The sequence below is a fragment of the Oreochromis niloticus genome, linkage group LG10 (assembly GCF_001858045.2).
Source record: "Oreochromis niloticus isolate F11D_XX linkage group LG10, O_niloticus_UMD_NMBU, whole genome shotgun sequence".
Taxonomy (NCBI): domain Eukaryota; kingdom Metazoa; phylum Chordata; class Actinopteri; order Cichliformes; family Cichlidae; genus Oreochromis; species Oreochromis niloticus.
This window is the reverse complement of record NC_031975.2, coordinates 10,269,721-10,291,545: the sequence shown is the minus strand read 5'-3', so window position 1 is coordinate 10,291,545 and position 21,825 is coordinate 10,269,721. Positions and strand designations below refer to the sequence as shown.

Here is a 21,825-nt window from a genome sequence, read left to right as displayed (position 1 = left end):
TAATGTTCACAATTTACTGACATCAAAAGGATGATTTCTTTTGCTGAGATGCTGAACCACATCAGTGTCAAAGGCCTGATCCAATGTCCAAGGAAGACAGAGCTTTGCTTACAAGCTCTGTAAGCTCTGTAAAAGAGAACCACCAGACTGTCCAAAAGATATACGTGTATGCGACACATAACAGGTTGATGAACACAGCCACGAGTCGTTAATTCTGTTGCATTTTGACGTCACAAAAAAAGATGTACACAAATATTGGAAATACCCTAAAACTAGCAGAATGGATGAGACAAGCCACACCTTTCTGTGGAGTCAAGAATGTTAGAACCTGACATGTTAGAAATTTCCACAGGTGCTGCTTGTGTTACATAAATGTGCTACTGAGCCTGTGCACTAGAACATTTGCCAAAATTGTAAAAAATTAGTCACCAGTGAAATGAATGGTGAGTCACACATCACTAAGCTTGGTTTAGAACTGGTAAATGGTAATGCAGAGAACAAAAACAGGCACAGTTGATAATGTAGTGTATATAGACAGAGACAAAGAAAGATCCAAACAAAAAGGAGCGGTAATTCCAGTACTTGTAGTTCCCCATTAAACTCACATATGCATGTACCGTATATAAGGTTTAAGCAGTGTGCCACTCAGTCTATGTTAAATTCCATCTTACATTGTAAAAAAATGGTCATTGTTGCCCCAAAGGGAGGGAGTATGTAATCAGTTCAGTTTATTTGTTTGTCTGTCTGTCTTTTTGTTAACATTTTAGTGTCCACAGTTATTGTTTTCAAATTTAATCTGATGGTAGAAAACAGAAACAGCATTTGTTAAAAAAAAATTCAAGAAAACATGTAAAGTGATATATGGTTTTCCTAGATCATTAGTGCTGCTGTCATCAGCAGAATAACATGCACTGAAGTCCGGGATGGGCGTGAGGTTCTGGGGGCACTCCGTCTCTGGGCTGGGGCCCTGGCCAAGCCTCAGGGGCTTGGGTCCTGGTTGGTGTGTTGCCGGGGTTGTGGGCGGGTGGGTGTATGGGGCCCAGTCCTGGCGCGGGGTGCCGCCTGTGCATCGAACCACCTGGGGGGCTCTTCAACTGGTGGGGGAGGTTGTCAAATCCTGCAGGAGATTTCCTCTCTTCAGGAACTCTCTCTGCAGGAGGGGAGATACAGGAGAGGTGGAGGAAGATCTCAGCCTGGGCGTCTATTGTCTTGTGTAGTCTGGAAGATGAGTGGATGATGGGGTGGGTGCAGTTTTCTCTGTGGTGGGGTCGGGTGGACTGTCCCGGGCTCTGTGGGGCTGGGCGGCGTTGCTGCATTGGGCCCCGGTCCGGATGGGCCTGGGCCCCCTTTCCCTGGCGGGTTGCAGAGTATGGGGGTGCCTACTGGGGTCAGCGGGGGAGCTGGCCCCAGGGAGGGGTCACTTGCCCTCCCTTCCTTCCCTCCCCATCTCCAGCTGCCTCCCTCTTCCCGCTCCACCACAATCACCCACACATGCAGGGCCTTGGGGTAGGGGTGTGTCACCAGGGTGCAGAGGAGACATCCCCCCCCTCTGTCCCCTTCTGGCTGCCTCTGCCTCAATTTTATCCCACAACTTAGACATTCACATTACTCACACTCTCATTACTCATACATATAGGATCTTGGGGGTGGGCACGCTACACGGATTCCAAATTACCATCAGGGTGTACACCTCACCCCTGGCGTCGTTGCCCACCTCTCAATTTTAAATACACGTAGACATTGAGGGCTAGCAGGAGGGGCTATACGCTTACCTGCTGCTCTGGCAGGTGGCTCCATGCCCTCCTGGGTTTTAATTGCACCTTAGAACACACATACATCAACACTACATATGAGCGGGTGGAGGGAGGTTTGGAGTCTTCCTACACCCCCGTTCTCTGCGGCCTGCTGGAGCGGGGGGGGCTAGGAGGAGGAGTTGGCCGTCCGACTGGGGTCTGGAATGTGGGGCCTCCCTGCTGCTGCGGAGTCGGGGCAGTCTGCTTCTCCCCACCGCAGGGAAAAGGGTAACATCACCTGGGTCTGGGCGCAGTTTCCCCCTCCAGGGGCAAGGGTACCTAGACCCGGGGCTTAGAGTACGCTTGGGGAGTGTGATTGTGTGTACAGCGTCTCTTTATGTCCGTCTCCACGTTGGGTGAGTGTTGAGTAATTGTATATGAGAGCATGAGGGTGGGAATAGATGTTTGTATCTGTGTGTGCCTGTTTGTCTGTGTCTATATGTCAGGTTGGGTATCAGACGCCACCTCTCTGGGGACATCTCAGGCCCTCCAAGGTTTGGAGGCCCATCTCCCCCACCACTTCCCCTGCCGGTGGCAGACGCCCTCAGACATCGGTGCGTTGGTGGTTCTTTGTGTCCGGGGGTGGGCGCCCAGGTACCCACCGGCTCACTCCTTGGCGGCTGTTTATCGGGGCCTGGAGCCTGGGGCTCGCTCGGGCCACTTCGGGGATGGGGTGCCCTCGGCCTCTCGGCCCGGGGCTCGGTCACTCAGGCACAGCTGGCTGCCGGCGGAGCTCACGGGCACGTCACTGCAACCCCCCCTGGCTTCTGCTCCGCGGCTGCTGAGTGACCCCTCATCTGGGACTCTCCTCAGCTCTTTCTGGGATAGTGGCGCGGCTGCCCCTCTGTTGGTCTTCCTTGGTCTCTTGTGTTCTGGGGGCCTCTGGATGTCTGGAGTTTTGATCTCCTCCATACCTGCTTCATGCCCTGGAGGACGGGGCAGTGGCCCCCCACACCCTCTAGCAGATCATTACATGAAGGAACCTTTTAAAAACAAGCGCGTTCATGCTCACAGGTGCACACACGGGTGATCACACACACAAACTACACCCTTTTTGGCTCCTACCTCAAAGCACACTGTGCGCTGTCGTTCTCACGTGCTGCACAATAATGTTTAATATTTAGTATTTACTGTCATATTCCCATATATCATTGTGATGTTGTTTATTACTCTCGTTTTCTTCTGCTTGCTTTCTTTTTTTTTTCTTTCTCAACAGGTGACCCAGGTGATCGATATATGTATTTTTTGTCTGCTTATTCTGTTGGTTTTTGGTTTTTGCCCTTCTCCCCCGTCCCTCTTCTCAGCTGTTTTTCTTTCCCTCTTTCTTTCTCCCCTTTCTTTCCACCAGTCAAGTCTGTCCCGTATTCAGCAAGTGAAAATAAAATAAACAATAAAAGGTGAATCAAATGGACCATTACGGCAAGGCTGGGATGGTCCATTTGGTAAAGTAAATCCGTTGGGCATCTTTCTTCGCCTTTAGACAATAATTCTGATGGCAAAAGAACCAAACGGGACAGGTTTAAAAGAAAAAAAAAGAAAAAAAAAAAAGAATAACATGCACCTCCCTCCCCCCCAAAGGTGTGTGTCCCGGCGTAAAAGTAACGCAGCATTTCAGAAAAGGAACATCAACCAACAGTAAAATATAGGGGTCATAGTGTGATGGTCTGGGGCTGCTTTGCTGCCTCAGGACCTGAAAGATTTGCTGTAGTAAATGGAACCATGAATTTCTGCTTTCTACCAAAACATCCTGAAGGAGAATGTCTGGTCATCTGTTCGTGACCTCAAGCTGAAGCACACTTAGGTCCCAAAACACACTAGCAAGTCCATCTCTGTAAAATTCATTTTCTGAATGTAACTACAGATTGCAGACTGAAGTACTTTAAGGATAATTTTTCATGGCCCATGTGTTTCTCAGTTTCCCATTATGAATATACAGTATGGGTAAGATGCACATATGTCATTTTTAAAATGTCTGCCTTAGGTATGCCTTAGGTATGCCTTAGGTATGCCTGTTTTCACTTTACAGCAACAAGCTGTAGCAACAAGGTTTTTAGTGCCACCAATAGCCCCAGACCTAGTCTGCCAGTAGCAACAATCCCACCACAATTTCTCCAGAAAGTTTTCTTGTACTCTTTTATTTTAAATATACAGAAGGTAATTTCTGCCTCAATGGGTCCCTTAATCAAAACATGAAAAAACGATGTAGCCTGACCTGCTCATAGCAACGATATATGAGCCAAAAATGTAAGTTAATTAATACTTGAAAGACTCACCAGGCCCAAGGGACCGGGGCTTCTCCTCCTCAAAGGACAGATCTGGAGGGCTATTTTCCAAGGACCTGCATGAGCAACAAAATGTAACTGAATCACAGCACCCCAACTAAACTCTAATGACATACAGACAGAAAACTGGTGATGGCATACCAAACGGACATAGTAGTGGTCGACAAGCAGAGGAAGAAGGCCGTAATGATAGCTGTAGCTATATAAACTGATAGCTACATCAGGAAGAACACTGTGAAGAAGAACATGAGAAGCTGGAAATACTAAGGGCGGAGAGAGGAGCTGGAGAACCAAGGTGAAAGGTGAAGACAAGTCTTGGGCAACTGCTCTGTCTACCAGTAGCTGATGTTTTGTCCCTCTGTTCACCAACTACCTATGGAACTAACTATATACAATGTGTGTGAAGACCAATACCTGCTTGCTACAGTGATGCAGACAGGAGTCTGACTCAGGCACAGAATGGATGAAGGAATGTGACAGTTGCCCTCCGGTCCTTCCATTGCCCTCTGATGTTGTTCTAACACAGGGCTGCTAAAAGGGTTGGAGGATCTGCAAAGATGACATTTGTTTTGTCAAAACAACCTTTGCCTACATCAGCTAGTTTGGCTAATGGTTAACTATAAGAGGGAATCTTATGCAAAAGCCCTTTCTAACCCTTTTTCTGCCAGAGGTTTGCTCCTGTCAAAGGATAGAGACAGAATTCAACCAAAAAAACAACCCAGAAAAAACAAGAGTTAAAAACCCCTCAAAAGTTATTATAAACAGATTTGCATGTCATTGAGTGAAATAAGTATTTGATCTTGGGGAGCAAAACCTAGTTTTAGTACTTGGTCAAGAATACTAATTTTCTTGGCATAATTTCTTGTTATCAGTTTTTCATATCTCTCAGGTGGGATTTTGTCCCACTCCTCTTTACAGCTATCTAAGGTTTCTTGGTTGCCTGGTTGGCAACTTCAAGCTTCACCTCGCTATAGTACTGAGGTCAGGAGACTGACAAGGCCACTTCACGACCTTCTTCTATAGCCACTCTAGCCACAAGCCCCATACACCAGCGGTCCACAACCCCCGGTCCACAGACCGGTATAGGTCCATGAGTGGTCTGGCACTGGGCCACGAGAGTTGATGCTTGGGTGTGAAATTTATGGTTTTCAGGGTTTTTATTGTTAACTTTTCCTGTGTTGTAGTTGTGTCTTATTTTCAAAGAAATATTTACGCATTACCATAGCAACCAGAGAGCATTAAGGGGTAGAGAGGAGGACTCTCAATGTTATTGGCGCATTTCAGGAGGACGCTGCTAATAAAGTTACACAATTTCATATCATTTTATTTTGTTGTATTTATCTGCAACACCTTAAAGGCTGGTCCATGAAAATATAATCTGACATTAAACCGGTCTGTGGTGCAAAAAAGTGATTTTGCTTTAGTGATTTCGTTGAGGGAAGGAGGTTCTCATCCAAAATTTTACTTTCTATGGTAAACCAATAGTAAAATATAGGCCTTCAAGGTGCCTGTAGTTAAACCTTTACTCAAAGAGCCATCTCTAGACCCAGCAGTCTTAGCTAATTATAGGCCAATCTCCAACCTTCCTTTCATATCAAAACTCCTTGAAAGAGTAGCTGTCAAACAGCTAACAGATCATCTGCAGAGGAATGGCTTATTTGAAGAGTTTCAGTCAGGTTTCACAGCTCATCACAGCACAGAAACAGCTTTAGTGAAGGTTACCAATGATCTTCTTATGGCCTCTGACAGTGGACTCATCTCTGTGCTTGTCCTGCTAGACCTTAGTGTGGCGTTCGATACTGTTGACCATAATATCCTATGAGAGCGATTAGAACATGCTGTAGGTATTACAGGTACTGTACTGCAGTGGTTTGTATCATATCTATCTAATAGACTCCAATTTGTACATGTAAATGGAGAGTCCTCTTCACACACTAAGGTCAATTATGGTGTTCCACAGGGTTCGGTGCTAGGACCAATTCTGTTTACATTATACATGCTTCCCCTAGGCAGCATCATTAGAAGACATAGCATAAATTTTCACTGCTATGCAGATGACACGCAGGTCTATCTAGCCATGAAGCCAGGTAACACACACCAATTAGTTAAACTGCAGGAATGTCTTAAAGACATAAAGACCTGGATGGCCGCTAACTTTCTGCTTCTTAATTCAGATAAAACTGAGGTTATTGTACTCGGCCCTGAAAATCTTAGAAATATGGTATCTAACCAGATTCTTACTCTGGATGGCATTACCTTGGCCTCCAGTAATGCTGTGAGGAATCTTGGAGTCATTTTTGACCAGGACATGTCCTTCAACGCACATATTAAACAAATATGTAAGACTGCTTTCTTCCATTTGCGCAACATCTCTAAAGTTAGAAATATCCTGTCTCTTAGTGATGCTGAAAAACTAGTTAATGCATTTATTACTTCCAGGCTGGACTACTGTAATTCATTATTATCAGGATGTCCTAAAAACTCGCTGAAAAGCCTTCAGCTAATCCAAAATGCTGCAGCAAGAGTATTGACAGGGACTAGAAAGACAGAGCATATTTCTCCTGTTTTGGCTTCCTGTTAAATCCAGAATTGAATTCAAAATCCTGCTAAGGTCTTAAATAATCAGGCCCCATCTTATCTTAATGACCTTGTAGTACCATATCACCCTATTAGAGCACTTCACTCTTGCACTGCAGGCCTACTTGTTGTTCCTAGAGTATTTAAAAGTAGAATGGGAGGCAGAGCCTTCAGTTTTCAGGCCCCTCTTCTGTGGAACCAGCTTCCAGTTTGGATTCGGGAGACAGACACTATCTCTACTTTCAAGATTAGGCTTAAAACTTTCCTTTTTGCCAAAGCATATGGTTAGGGCTGGACCAGGTGACCCTGAATCCTCCCTTAGTTATGCTGCAATAGACGTAGGCTGTCGGGGATTCCCATGATGCATTGAGTTTTTCCTTTCCAGTCACCTTTCTCACTCAGTATGTGTTAATAGACCTCTCTGCATTGAATCATATCTGTTATTAACCTCTGTCTCTCTTCCACAGCATGTCTTTCATCCTGTTTTCCTTCTCTCACCCCAACCGGTCGCAGCAGATGGCTGCCCCTCCCTGAGCCTGGTTCTGCTGGAGGTTTCTTCCTGTTAAAAGGGAGTTTTTCCTTCCCACTGTTGCCAAAGTGCTTGCTCATAGGGGGTCATATGATTGTTGGGTTTTTCTCTGTACCTATGAAGCGCCTTGAGGCGACTTTTGTTGTGATTTGGCGCTATATAAATAAAATTGAATTGAATTGAATTGAAAAGAAACATGATCCGGTCCATTTCCCTGTCAATGTAGTGAAGTCATCCTCTACCCTTAGACAAACTGCCCCAAAGCATAATGTTTCCACCTTCTACTTGACTGTGGGAATGGTGTTATTTGGGTCATACTCAGCATTTCTCTTCCTCCAAACACAGTGGGTTGAGTTGATGCCAAACTACTCAATTTTGGTTTCACTGGAAGGCAAAGTGTGGAAGGCAGATGCCAACATTTGAAAGTATATGTACATCAATCACACAATCACACAATATTTTTTCAGTTTGAGCCTCCCCTTTGGGTTAAAGCTTCATCAGAAGTATCAGCTCTATCTCCTGCCTCCAGTAGATCTGGATACACAGAAATATCTAATCTAATACTTACTATAGCTAAAAGGCTATTATCATTCAGCCATTGCTTTTAAGAGCAGTTTCTAACCATCAGATTTCCCTTAACCTGTAAGACATCATTGGTAAAAGATCTGAACCCACAGAGAAAACAAACGAAAAGTTTCATATATACTCCCTGTTATGGAAAATTCTAGTTTATCCTCACATTGAGATTTATGTGTTTAGAATTAGGGATGGCACAATACCACTTTTTTATGTCCGATACTGATATCATAAATTTGGATATCTGCCGATACCGATATAAATCCGATATAGCGTATTTTATAATCAATAAAACATTTTTTTTAATATCTTGCTACATTTTGTATAAGTTCATACTCAAGTTTAAAAAAACAAAACAAAACTAAAGCTATTCTGCTATACCTGTACGCAAAAAATACACTGCACCCAAAAAAAAAAAAAAAAAAGGGAACCACCCTCCACCTTGTAATGCTTAATTGACGTATTCAACTTTAATTTAATGCACATGCAAAAACAAAAAAAAAAACCGCACAGAAATCAATAATTTTTCCACAATAATTAAATAGATTCAACATCTTTCTTCAACAGAATTGCAGACTGCAACATGGTAGGAGAAAAGGTACTACATCTTACCAGGTTATAAATTTCACTTAATAGTTCCTATATACAATAATGGATTTCTATACATTTGACATCAGATGATGTAAGATTCAGATATTTATTTATTAAAAGCTAGACATGAGAATAAGAAAGAGAAGTATGTATTTGTGCCCCCCTTTCCCTGTTAATGCCCTATATGGCCCCCCTGGCTAAACTTTGCTAGACCCGCCCCCTGCACACTGACCAGCTGTCAGCTACGTAGAAAAGGATCCTGGTGTAGAAAGTAATATTAAATAAATTCTAACAACAGTTTATCAAGCTTAAACATTCTGCTGTTGTTTATCCGCTGGTTTCTTCTTTCTGGCGCGAAGTGGGCGATAAACAAACGAGAGACAGAATTGCGACAGAAAAGCCGATCAGGTGATCATTGATCAGTTTCATGATTGAAGTAGCAACAGGAGAGGGAGAGAATGAAAGGCAGTCGCTCCATATATCGGTTGTTAAGCTTAACGTGGCAATGCTTTACAAACATTCAGACTTACACACTTGCTTTACTTCTCTGGGATACCTTTCTCGGAGACGAAATGCCAGTTTGGAAGCACGTAGCAAGGCTCCAAATGCTCAACCAGACCGCCGACAGGTCTTGCACGCCACAGCTGCTCTATTACGTGACGCATATTTCTCCAACGTGCTAAGGTTATGAGCTGGGTTACGCCATGTCGCAAGTTTTGTGAGGTGCTTTTGTGATATTTAATGGATTGGATTCCTTTTTTTATTTTTCTCCGATATCTGATCCAGTAATTTAGGTCAGTATCGGACCAATACCGGTAATATCGGATTGGTCCATCTCTGTTTAGAGTCTTCCATAAAAGACATGTCGGTAAGTGGATCACTCTTGAAAACTGCCATCATCAGCTGCTTTATCATCTTTGCTTACTTTGCTTTCACTCAACTAGTAATGATGGACAAGCAGAGGAAAAAGGTTGCAGTGATAGATTTAGCTATACTAGGAGTAACAACAAGAAGGAAGAAGGAACATGAGAAGCTGGAAACATACCAAGGACTGAAAGAGGAGCTAGAAAAAATGTGTAAGGTGAAGGCAACTGTTGTCCATGTGGTAAACAGGGCAGTGACCCCCCCCAAGCTGGGGGAGTGTGGTTCCAGCAGATGCCAAGAACAATATCCTAGTCATAGGAACAGCAAAGACACTGCACTAGACATCCCAGGCTTCTGGTAGAGGACCCAAACTTCAAGAATAAAGACAGCCCACGTGGCGAGTGGGGAGATTTTTTTTAAACATGTATCAGAGCACTCTTAATCTTACTGACCACTCAAGGCATTTTACATTTGTCCCATTTATCCATGTATACAGTGTTTTACACTTTAAGCACTTTATCTACTTCAAATCCATGGCTAGTTTAAAATCTACAATTTACATGTAAAGCTTACTTGCTGAAAATAAGGTTAAACACAAGTCTTGTAGTTTCTGTTGTTTCCACGTAGTGTGATTAAAGACTTAAGACGACATGTTTTATTCCAATTCATTTTTGGTATACACACTTCTATAGCTAAATATCCCACAGTCTATACAACTGAGTATCCAAGAGGTCTATAGCATGCACAGCATAACAGTATGTTTTCATTTTTTTTTAAAGCACACAATCTTGACTCAAAATCTGAGACACAGCCTTGTCAAAGGCTGGTTAATCTACAGTTTTAGAGCAGCATCAAAACTGACCTAAAATGCAGATTAACCAGAAATTTCCAGGATATTTTCTGGGAATATTTGTTCATATCCAGCTAGATAAATATTTATGTGTGTGTGCGTGCCTGCGTGTGTGTGTGTGATGTGATACTCACTTGTGGCTACTACCAAGTTTGGACTGAGTTGGCAACTGCCGTGAGGGAACGATGTCGTACTCATCACTGACTTGCTCGCCATTACAGAAGGGCTGCACAGACACACAAAAGAGAAAATGGATGTGGTAGCTGTGATGTGGCAGTCAGAAATAAATCAAAATATATTTCATGTAGAAGAACCCATCCTTAATGATGAAAAAAAAAGACCTTTTATAAAAATATTGGCAGCTGTCATTGCAAGTAGATACATTTATGGTATAAATTTGAAAATCCAAGGTGACTTCCTTCTTGAGTTATATCATTCCCAAAATAGACCTTGATTCAAAATCCTCTGAGATTTTTAGCAGATTCACCTGTAGCATAAATGTCAAACTCATGCGTTGCTTACCCCATCAGCATCTTATGGCTATGGGGTAAAAGCTGTTTTTTCAAATATTGTTTCCTACAATCACTAAAGAACAGTGTTCTGAGAAAGATGAATTACTTTTTGAGAATTATTATTATTACCTGCAATAATGTAAAAGCAGTGCCCCCTAGGACAGAAGAAATCTTTAAAACCAGAGAATTTGGATTGTTCGGTTTTACTAGTTCAGCTATACGGCGTCATCCTTGGGTGGGACTGTTAATTGCTACCTGGAAGCTTTAAACATCTGGGGAAGGAAATCCAGGTTAAAAGGCCTGGATATGGGGGACGGTGAGGGTATTCGGACAGTTTCTGTTGTTAGTAATAGTATTTATGTTAGCTTTCTGTCTTTTTCTTTTTGTAATTCTTTTGACATTCTCTGTTCTTAACTTGTACTGTGTCTCCTATCTGTAGTGCTATGTATTACTTTTAAACCCTTTTAATTTCAAACAGTTGTACAGCACTTTGCTTGAAGGTGCTTTATAAATAAAGTTATTATTAGTATTATTATTATTATTATTATATTATATATTTTCACTTGTTTGGGGAATATAACTACACAATCTACAAGAAATGTCTAGTGAGATAAGAATCAAAATCACATCATGGAACTGCAGAGGGTTACGAAATCTGAAGAAAGTTAAAAGTCATGAACAGAATAAAATTTTTGCAGTCTAACATTGTGTTTCTTCAGGAAACACATCTGATGCATAATGAGGACTTGAAAATTAAAAGGAGGTGGAGAGGCAAGGTCTTGTCTTCTTCGTTTAACTCTCAAGCGAGAGGGGTCACCATTTTGGTGCACGAATCCATACCACTCCAGGTAAACAAAGTCACCAAAGATAAATATGGAACTTACTAAATGAACAAATTATCTTGGCGAACATCTATGCACCTAATACAGAAGACCCTATCTTTTTTCAAAACTTATTCCTTATGTTATCCTCTTTTCCTGGTAAATGTGTGGTGGCAGGCGATTTTAACTGTGTACTAGATCCAGTGAAAGATAGGAGGTCGGGAACCGAAGAGTCTCACACCCGTAGTAGGGTAACTATACAGCGCTTTATGAAGGAATTGAACTTAATAGATATCTGGAGGGAAGAAAATCTGGACGTTCTAAAGTTCTCATGTTATTCTGGTGCACACAAGTCCTATTCAAGAATTGACTTCTTTTTGATAGCTGCAGAGTTGAGACATAAAATCAAGGAATGCTCCTATGAGGCTATCCTAACTTCAGAACATGCTCCCAATTCATTGGTATATCAGGACTCAAAGCTTGTGAAAGATGCTAGGATTCGGCATTGCAAACAGAAATGGTTGGCGGACCCTGGTTTTGTCTCACTTCTGGATGAACAAATTAGCCTCTATTTTGAAATGAATAAAACAGAAACTTCTGCAAGCATAAGATGGGAGGCTTTTAAGGCTTTTATTAGGGGCCAAATAATTAGCATCACTAGCTCTAAAGCAAGACTGACTTTCCAAAAGGCAAAAAAGTTAGAGACAAAAATAAAGGAATTAGAAAATGAATACTATCAAACAAGGTCCCCTGAAATACACCAAAATTTATTGCTGCTTCGGGCCCAATACAATGAACTTTCTGCCTCAAAAGCTTTGGCCAGTCTGCTGCGACTTAAAAAGTCCTTCTATGATCAGGGTGAAAAACCTGGGAAGGTTCTTGCATGGCGTCTCAAGCAGCTCGAGAGTGAAAGGGTTGTTATCTCACTGCAAAATGAGCTAGGAGAAATTATTGTGGATCCGGCAGATATAAATGAATCCTTCAGGAAATATCATGAAGATCTTTACAGTTCAGAAATATCTAATGACCACTCGGAACTAAAAAAGTTTTTAGATAAGATAAATATACCCAATATACCTGAAGACCTTAGGGCTATTTTGGAGAAAGATATCTCAGTCGAGGACTTATCTGCTGCAATCGATAGTATTAAATCGGGAAAAAAACCCAGACCCGATGGCCTCCCAATTGAAATTTATAAAAAATTTAAATATAAACTGTTGACTCCAATTTTAGAAATGTTTACAGAATCCTTTCAAAAGGGCACCTTACCACAGTCCTTGAGAGGAGCACTAGTTACTCTGCTCCCAAAGGCTGGCAAACCACACAATAAATGTGAAAATTGGAGACCCATCAGTCTGCTTAATGCGGATTTGAAAGTACTTTGTAAAATCTTAGCCAAGAGAATCGAAGAAATACAACCTAAGATAACTGGGAGGGATCAGAATGGATTCATTCGGGGCAGACAAGGATTCCACAATGTCCGAAGGATTCTGAACATTCTTTATGACCAAAAGGGGGCTCGGGACACTGCTTTACTGTCACTCGATGCTGAAAAAGCATTCGACAGAGTGGAAAGGCCTTATTTGTTTGGGACTCTGGCGCGCTTTGGTCTGGGAGAGAATTTTTGTAATTGGATAAGATTACTTTATAAGGAACCATATGCACAGATCCTGACTAACAATAATATCTCAAAAACCATAAAAATAAACCGAGGGTGTAGACAAGGGGACCCTTTGTCCCCCCATCGAGCCTTTGGCTATTGCAGTGAGATCCCATGAATTGATTAAGGAGTTTGGTAAAATTTCTGGTTACAAGATCAATATGTCTAAAACATCCATTATGTTAATAAACCAATTAGATAGGGAAAACCCAACCTCTGTTGTTACTCAATTTAAGGTCGTTAATAGCTTTACCTATTTGGGCATCCAAATTGTTCCTTTGCTTAAGGATATCATAGAAATCAACTATAATTCTGTTATGCAAGATATCTCAAACTCTCTGGATAGATGGACCGCTCTACCAATGTCATTAATGGGGAAAATAAATACTCTCAAAATGATTATACTCCCTAAACTGTTGTACTTATTTCAAAACTTGCCTCTGCCACCACCAAGCAATTTATTTTCTCAACTGAGGACACTCTTCATCAAGTTTTTATGGAAAATAGACGCCCCAGGCTGCGCCTATCTCTATTGTATCTGCCTTACGACAGAGGAGGGCTTAAATGCCCAAACCCACTATGGTACTACTGGGCGGCGCAGCTGAGAACACTAATGTTTTACTATTCAGAAGAGAATGTGCCACTGTGGAGAGAGATGGAAGGGTATGCGCTGAAGTTGCCATTTCCCATTTACCTATACTCGGCTAATTTTAAGAAACTCAAAAGAAACACCAAGAATCCCATGGTCAAAAATATGATTGCAGTGTGGCATCAAGTTAAGACTCACCTCAATTAAGTTAATTCACTCTCAATATTCAGCCCGATATGGGGAAATGATCATTTCCCCCCAGGACGGGGTGAAGGGAGATTTAAAATATGGGCTGAAAGGGGGCTACAAAAAATAGGGGATCTTTACAATCTGGATAATAAACATTTACTGTCCTTTGATGAAATTGTTGTCAAGCATGACTTAGCCCGCAGCCAGTTCTTTAGATATTTACAGCTGAGAGATTTTATTAGAACACAGCAAAACCAGTCCTTGTCCATTCCTGGCCTATCAATACTTGAAGAAATGATGGTGAAAGATTGCCAGGGAAGGAGCTTGATTTCCAAAATCTATAATGAACTGCTGGCCGCCTCTACAGAAACGTCCGTAAAGAAGCTTGAGTCCTGGAGAGAAGACTTACAGGAGAATATCTCCCTTGAAGAGTGGGAGAGGGCTTGCGCCAGGGCACAATCACAAACAGTGAACACTCGTTTAAATCTCTTGCAGTACAACTGGTTAATGCGTACGTATATGACTCCAGTCAAACTTAATGCTTTCTACAGTACCATCCCGGATGTTTGTATAAAATGCGACGAGGAAAAGGGCACACTTCTCCATTGTTTATGGCAGTGTCCTGAAATTAAGAAATTCTGGGAAGAAGTGAAACAATGCACTGAAGAAATATTAGAAATAAAACTGCACTTAGAACCAAAACTTTTTCTGCTGGGCATCTATCCAGCTAACTGTAATATAACAAGGAAACATATTTTTAGACATAGGGCTGCTGATGGCTAAGAAAGTCATTGCCATTGCTTGGAAAGAGGTGGATAGACCGAGAAGAAGTAAATGGATTTCAGAGTTAACAACTACTCTGCCCTTAGAAAAGATCACCTATGCAATCAGGGGTAAGCAGCGATGCTTTGATAGCATCTGGGGCCCCTTCAAAAACTTCCTTGCTAATAAAGACTTGCCCCACTTGGTGGAAATTTTTGGGGAGGATTCATAGGTGGCCCTCTGCAGTCCATTTGGGAATAAGTTTATTGCTTGATATTGAACAACTACTTTCTAATTTACATTTAATGTATACCTGTGAATGTGCATAATTTATGGTGGGAGATGCACACAGTTATTCCCCCCTTTCTCCCCCCCCTTTTTTTCTCTTCTCTTCTTTTCTTGTTTGTTTGTTTTGCTTTTCTGTGTTGTTTTTGTTGTTTTGTCGTTGCTGGTTTTTCCTATTCCTTTCCTATATGGTGTTATGTGTATAAAGGTAGTATGTGTAGCTTGTAGCTTGTAGTTTATGTAAGTTTAGCTACTTGTTTTGTTACGCTTCGTAGATGTGTACAGTGTTATGTTCAAAATAAATAAAGACACTGTTGGAAAAAAACAGCCTCTGCTGTCCCATTAATCTATTGATTTCTTCAGCATTACAGAAGTCGAATGTCAGTTGTCAGCATTTCCACTTTTACACAGGAAACAACAACTCCTAATAGTTAATTTGTCAAACTTTATTTTCAAAATTGAAACAAATACGGTTTTTAAAACAGAGGTGCCATGCCAACTCGGTAGCAATCTCCCACTCCAGCTTATTAATCAACCACAAGCCCTAGACAGAGTTTTAATTAAGTTGAAAGCCTGATGCCTTGTCAACCCTAGCTAGAAAACTTATCAACAAATAAAACTGGTTTTGATCTATCATCCACCCTGGGTCTTACTCAGAGTTTCTGTCTGAATTCTTAGACTTTTTACCTCATTATCTTGTTAATATTTTTACTTTTTCACTGCGTACAACTCCAGATACTGTAGCTCCTCTGAAAAAGAAAGCATCAAATCAGAAGTACTTGAATCCCTGATGTATCTCTCAAACACACACGCTGAAAAACTAGTTCATGACATTACAGTCAGTACAATACCTTATCACTCCTCTAGTACTCTTCACTCTCAGACTGCAGGCTTACTTGGGGTTCCCAGAGTATTTAAAAGGAGAATAGGAGGCAGAGCCTTCAGCTTTCATCTGCCTCTTCTGTGAAAACAGCTGCCAGTTTGGATAGACACCCTTGGTTATTTTAAAGATTAGGCTTAAAATTTTCTTTTTTTAATAGTAGCTGAGTGTTCCAACATCCAGAGCAAACAAGTGCTATCACAACTAGGGACTGATGAACTACAACACTAATGCTATGGCAAGGGAGAGGCCAAGACGTCAGGTCAGAGGGGAATATCATCATCCCCACCCTCTGAGATTGGGCCTCAAGCTCCAAAAACAATTGGTGTTTTGAAGGCGTTGAGATTTTGAAGAGCAGACCTGAGAGAGAGGAGGAGACTTTGCAATATTGGAAAAGAACACAGGTAGACGCAACCCATAACATCACTGCTCAGTGGCTAGTGGATCTAAGAGCAGACCATAGCAACCTCCCTGACCAGGATCCAGTGACATCACAGTGACAGACATCCAAAGACTCAAGCATGAAGAGTTGGACAGCACCAGGCCTTAACATGATTCATGCCTACCGGCTAACTGCACTCCCCTTGGCAGCACAAATGAACCAGCTGCCAATGGAATGGAATGGCTAACTGAAGGCCGGATAGTCCTGATCCCCAAGGATCCCCAGAAGGGAAGCTAAGATGAATGGGCACACAGTTTTAAACATGAAAGGGGCATAGAAAGGAAGAGGTAGAAACACCAGAGGGCCAAAACAACAGCTGAGAGGTGTTCCCAGAGGCTGCTTGGAAAGCTGCAACCACCAATTACCTGCAGAGAGTAAGGCAAGTCCCGAGGAGTCAGCTCAATGGGAAGACCAACATCTAAGGAATCAACACCTATGCCCTGCCAATTGTCAGATACCCTTCTGAGATAATAACCTGGCCAAAGGAGGAGATAGAAGCCTCTGACATCAAGACAAGGAAACTACTGACCATGCATGGAGGGTTTAATCCAAGTCCAGCAACCTGGAGCTATACACTAAGCGGAAGAAGGAGCCCAATGACTAGTGACTACATCCATGAATCCTCCTACAGCAGTCCAGGAGAAGTTGGTGTTTAATAAAAAGTAAACTGATCACCAAAGCTTGTTAAGCTTGTGTTTATTACAAACTTTAGAGCAATCTAAGTGTGACAGCATGTCCAGTGGAGGCTGTTAAGATAACATTTACTTTTGTATCGGACAAAATTTTGATCTGACACTGGGACTAAGAGAAAGGAGGCAAGTGTTGTGCTGCTGAGAACAGATGTTATGACATTGTAGTAATTAATTAATATTAATAATAATTCAGTGTCCAACCTAACAACCCTGAGGTCAGTGGCTTAGAGTTAAATGGCCCATGTACATTTTTATTGGCTTATGAAAAAAACTTTTATATTTATATTTTAAAATATTAAATGCAATTTAATAACACAGTATTTTATATGATTTCCCTTTCAATCTAAAACATGTTACAAAAGCCTTGAAATTAATATGGCATTACCATGTTATGGTCAGACTTTTTATTATACACCACTCCAAAATACGCATATATTGAAGTTCTTTTTTTAGCTGCAAATTCAGTGAAATGCTCACATTTACATCGTTTAACACAGCGGCGCACTACAGAGCCATGTATTAAACAAAGCATTGAAGATTTTTTTATAATCAAATTATTCATTACTCACTGCAGCGCTACAATAATCCTGTTAAGGTCTCCAAGGTGTAACAGACTCAGAGAAGCTTGAAGTGAGGACCCAAAGGCAAACACCCAAATGCAGGAAGGAGTTAACTGAAGGTGAGCCGTTTATTAAGGCTGATTGTCGAATGGTACAAAAATAAAAAAACAAAACGGAATGGGGAACTAAAACAGAGAAACTAAACCATGAAATGCTAGCAACAGAGCCCATGGAACCTGAAGAAACACAAGGGTAGATGAACAGACGCTTTGACAAAGGCCAGAGGAAAACAGTGACAATATATGCACTGAGGGGAGATCAGTGCATATAGTGGAAGTGAAAACACATGAGAACACAGCAAGAACAAATCAGACATAACCAGATAGGGGAAGCAAAACAGAAAACAATACAAATGAGACAAGAACTACCAAAAGAAAACAGGAAGGAGCTCAAACACTGAGACTCAGACAAAATCATTCGAGCCTGACACTATGACGGGGCTAAACAAACTTGGAAACACATGACAAACTGGGGAGGCCAAGGATAAAATACAGAGAAGAACATGGGAACAGGTAAGGGAGACAGAACACTGAGGTCTGACTGGGATGAGAGAGAGACGAAGTGACACAGATGTAGATAGAGAGAGAAAGAGACACTGAAGGGTAATAAACAAGGACAGAGGGTAAGACAATAGGGGAAATGCTAAAGAAAACTAAAAAATCCAAACTAACATGAATCACCCGAGATAACACATAATCAGAAACTCATAAGCGCATGGAAACTAAACTAAGAAAAATAAATCAGTCTTTAAGAATACAACAGTGACAATAAACAAGCTTAAAAAGTCCACGCACACAAAACATTGGGTCAAAGAACCATGACAAACCCATCCCACAGTTCTGGACACATTGAACCTCACGTGGCAGAATGAAGAGACTGAACAATTTCACAGAGTTAGGATTCTTCCTCCCAGAATTATGAGGGTTTATCCTTTCTTTTACTTAGTAAATTCAAAAAAATACAGTCTAATACTGGCTTCTCATTTTAAATATTTAAAAGACACGTAATCTTTACCTTGGAGCTCTCTGAATTTCCTGCCCCGTCCAACCTTTGATGTAACCTCGCGAATTCCGCAGATGGACAACTGAGTGGTCTTCTGTTCAAGTGACAAGGCACAGTGGGTCCCAGCTGGAGTTGGTGTTCCCCTCCAGTCTTGTGTGCATCTGTCAAATGGCTGTCTTTGGAGCACCAAGTCTCAGAGGAAATTTGGAATTCTGACAGCATGCCTGTAGAAGAAGAGGACATGTACGAGGAACTGGGGAGCGAAGAGTGGTGTGATTCAGGGGGGACAGGAGGAGGACGCTCAGGAGGAGGAGGTGGTGGTGGGTCCCTCTGTGGAGGAGGTGGGGCTGGAAGAGGCTTGTCTTGCTTCCTAGATATGCCTGGTGAAGACTAAAGAGGTAGAAAGATAAAGTTGTTCAATAAAATGAGACAACTAATTTGATACTTGGATTTACATTTTTTTTTTAACATCTTTCTTGATTTGTATTTTATATTAATCTAGTTGTCCATCCATTCTCCTCACGGGGAGACTGGAGCCTCTCCCAGCTACCATAGGGCAAGAGGAAGGGTACACCCTGAACAGATCACAGGGCCAACACAGAGAGACGGATAACTATTCACACTTTCAGGTGTGTGCTAACACAATGCCATAAGCTTACCAGGAGTAAAAATCTCCACAAATTTACCTCTGTAAAATGCTCAGAGAAAATACAGAAAACCCAAGAGCCACATTTCAGACTCTACAGGACTCAGTTATTATTAGTTAAATGTTAAAGTTCAGTTTGCAAAAGACTGAACAAGTATGACTTGTTTACAAGGGTTGCCAAGAAAAAAACATCTTTCTACTTAAAAGAACATGGTTTAGGATTGCAAAACTGAATCTGAACAAATCACAAGACAGGGGTGTCAAACCAGAGATGGCTACTTGCACTCACGACTTAGACACGAGTCACAGTTAAGTTGCAAAATCCAAAGCCTTCAGACTTGAGACTTAGACTCGAAGTTTGGGGCTCGAGTCTTGAGAACCATTTTTTACCCATGTAAATACGGTAAATGTAGATTATTTGGATAGTAACGAGATGTACAAAGCAATCTGTCTCTAATATTTAATAAAATGTTCTGAATATGCTAATAATTTGTGAATTTTTGTTTTAAATTTATCATTATTTTTTGTGAGGGTTGTAAGGAAGACATAAGTCCAAAGGTTGCATCATATTTCACTCTATAAATGAAGTGTTTCTTAAATCTTTGTTGTCCATACACACACTAAGATATTAAAGTGTCATTTTTTCAAACGATAACCAAGGAGAGATAGCAGCAACAATGTGGCAAAGACTAGTAAAGAATTATACAGACCATTATAATTAAAATTACATCTAGCCCTGAACTACTCATAGGTTACAATAATATTCCTTTTCATATGACTGATTCAAGCTACGGTGCTTGACAGCTGGAATGAGGTGTGTTTGCCAATATGCAGTGTTTGCTTTTGATCAGACATAGTACTGTACATTATGGCCAAACATGTCCACTTTGGTTTTTGCTGTCCAAAGGATACTGCTTCAGAAATCTTGTGGCTTGTTCAGATGAACTTTAAAAAAAAAAAACCTAAGCTATGCTAACATGTTCTTTTTAGAGAGAAGAGGTTTTCTCCTGGCAACTTTCCAAATAAATATTTGTTCAAGTTTTTTTGTTTTTTTTCAAATTGTACTGTCAGTAAACTCTGAGTCTCCATAGCATTGTGATAACACATACCTTAATACTCAAGACTGCTAATTTTATAGAGGTGGTAACAGTTGATAATCATGATCAGTGAGTGAATCAAGTGCATTTAATTAGCAGCATTTGGGGCACTTGGAGTAATTTGTGGATTGTCATGTAAATTATCTGCTGATCAGTAAACAACAGTGTAGAAACTGTGTTAAAAAACTTAAACCCTTGTGTGCCAGGTGAACGTATGAGGGGTTTCATTGTGGCAGTGTGCTGAACTGTGACTGACCTTGGGGGAGCAGGTGGGACTGGCAGATGGGGAGCGAATGGCACCTTTGTTGATAAGGTCACGTCGTGGTGGGACAGGTGGGAGGCTGAGGTGCTGGACACATTGGCTGGAGTTTCCCCCATGGGTTTTTTTGTGTTGGCTGACAGGTGAAGAACTGGGCGACACCATTGGCGATTTCTGATGCTCACCACATTGCTAAGGGAAAAAGCAAATAAACTTTAAAAATTTTTTTTATTTATTTATTACCAGTTCTATCCTGACTAGAGACTGCTAGAATCCACATTCTTTATAGGGGATAGATGGAAGCAAATCTACACCACTTTAAAATGTGGTAAAACGTTAATCAATTTCCTGTTTGAGGAAATTACTGGATCGGATATCGGAGGTGTTATGTATGAACCAAGAGTTATTGTGTGCTATGCAAGCCATCGCCAGTAGGGGGCACCACGCCCAGTTATGTGTGTGTGTTACTTCTGTGTTATCCAAATAAAGAAGAAGTCAACTTGTAAACAAACTATCGTGTGTGCAGTCTGACTTGGCATAAGCTCTAATAGTGTACTGACACTACAGTGGGAATATAACATAAATTGGCGACGAGTTGTGATGTCTGGAAGACTTGGCCGTCTACTGAGCATGTACTGACCGCGTGGCCGAGTTTGGACGGAAAACGGACGATCGCGTGGCGAATTAGCATCGGAGCTAGCTGCTAGCTGCTTTTTCTCCGACGAGTCAGAAATGACAGTGTTGGCTGTGGACAGCGGATACATCATGGCTGGAATGATTGGGCAGATGGACCCCTTTGATGTTGCTGGTGAGCAATGGGCAACGTATATTGAACGTTTTGAGCATTACATCCTTGATGGGTCCCAAGACGTAAGGTCTTCTGCGTAATCTGGTGGCTCCGAGCAAGCCTGGGACAATGCAGTATGACAATATTGTGGGTGTTTTGCAAGCTCATTTTGCTCCCAAACCGCTGGTGATAGCTGAAAGGTTCCGGTTCCACAAGAGGAATCAGGGGGAGGAAGAAACGGTCGCACAGTATGTGGCGGTGCTGAAACGACTCTCAGAACATTGCGAGTTTGGTGCGTACCTGGAAGATGCTCTACGGGACAGATTTGTGTGTGGATTAAAGTGTTCACTCTTTTCACTCTTTTGACTGAAAAGGATCTCACGTTTCGCAAAGCGGTTGATTATGCCGTGTCGGCAGAGACAGCAACACGTGAACTGCAGCAGTTGAGTGGTTCCCTTAAAGTGAATGCGGTGCTGTCACAAAAAGGTGATAAATGCCGCCGCTGCGGGAAAATGAATCA

The 21,825-nt window shown here is 41.7% G+C and overlaps 1 protein-coding gene across 1 annotated transcript in view; it reads right to left on the bottom strand.

The window, feature by feature from the left end:
- Positions 1 to 1,106: 1,106 nt before the first annotated feature.
- Positions 1,107 to 21,825, bottom strand: part of cblb (Cbl proto-oncogene B, E3 ubiquitin protein ligase) — a gene marked incomplete at its 3' end in the record, with an annotated part of 68,232 nt that continues 47,513 nt past the window's right edge. Inside the window, exons 12-17 of the mRNA XM_025911025.1 lie at positions 20,516 to 20,710; positions 18,529 to 18,906; positions 10,197 to 10,288; positions 4,490 to 4,624; positions 4,067 to 4,131; positions 1,107 to 1,150 (exon numbers count right to left, since the gene is read on the bottom strand). Of these exons, the coding sequence (XP_025766810.1) occupies positions 1,107 to 1,150; positions 4,067 to 4,131; positions 4,490 to 4,624; positions 10,197 to 10,288; positions 18,529 to 18,906; positions 20,516 to 20,710 (909 nt within the window). The remainder of the gene's footprint in view (positions 1,151 to 4,066; positions 4,132 to 4,489; positions 4,625 to 10,196; positions 10,289 to 18,528; positions 18,907 to 20,515; positions 20,711 to 21,825) is intronic.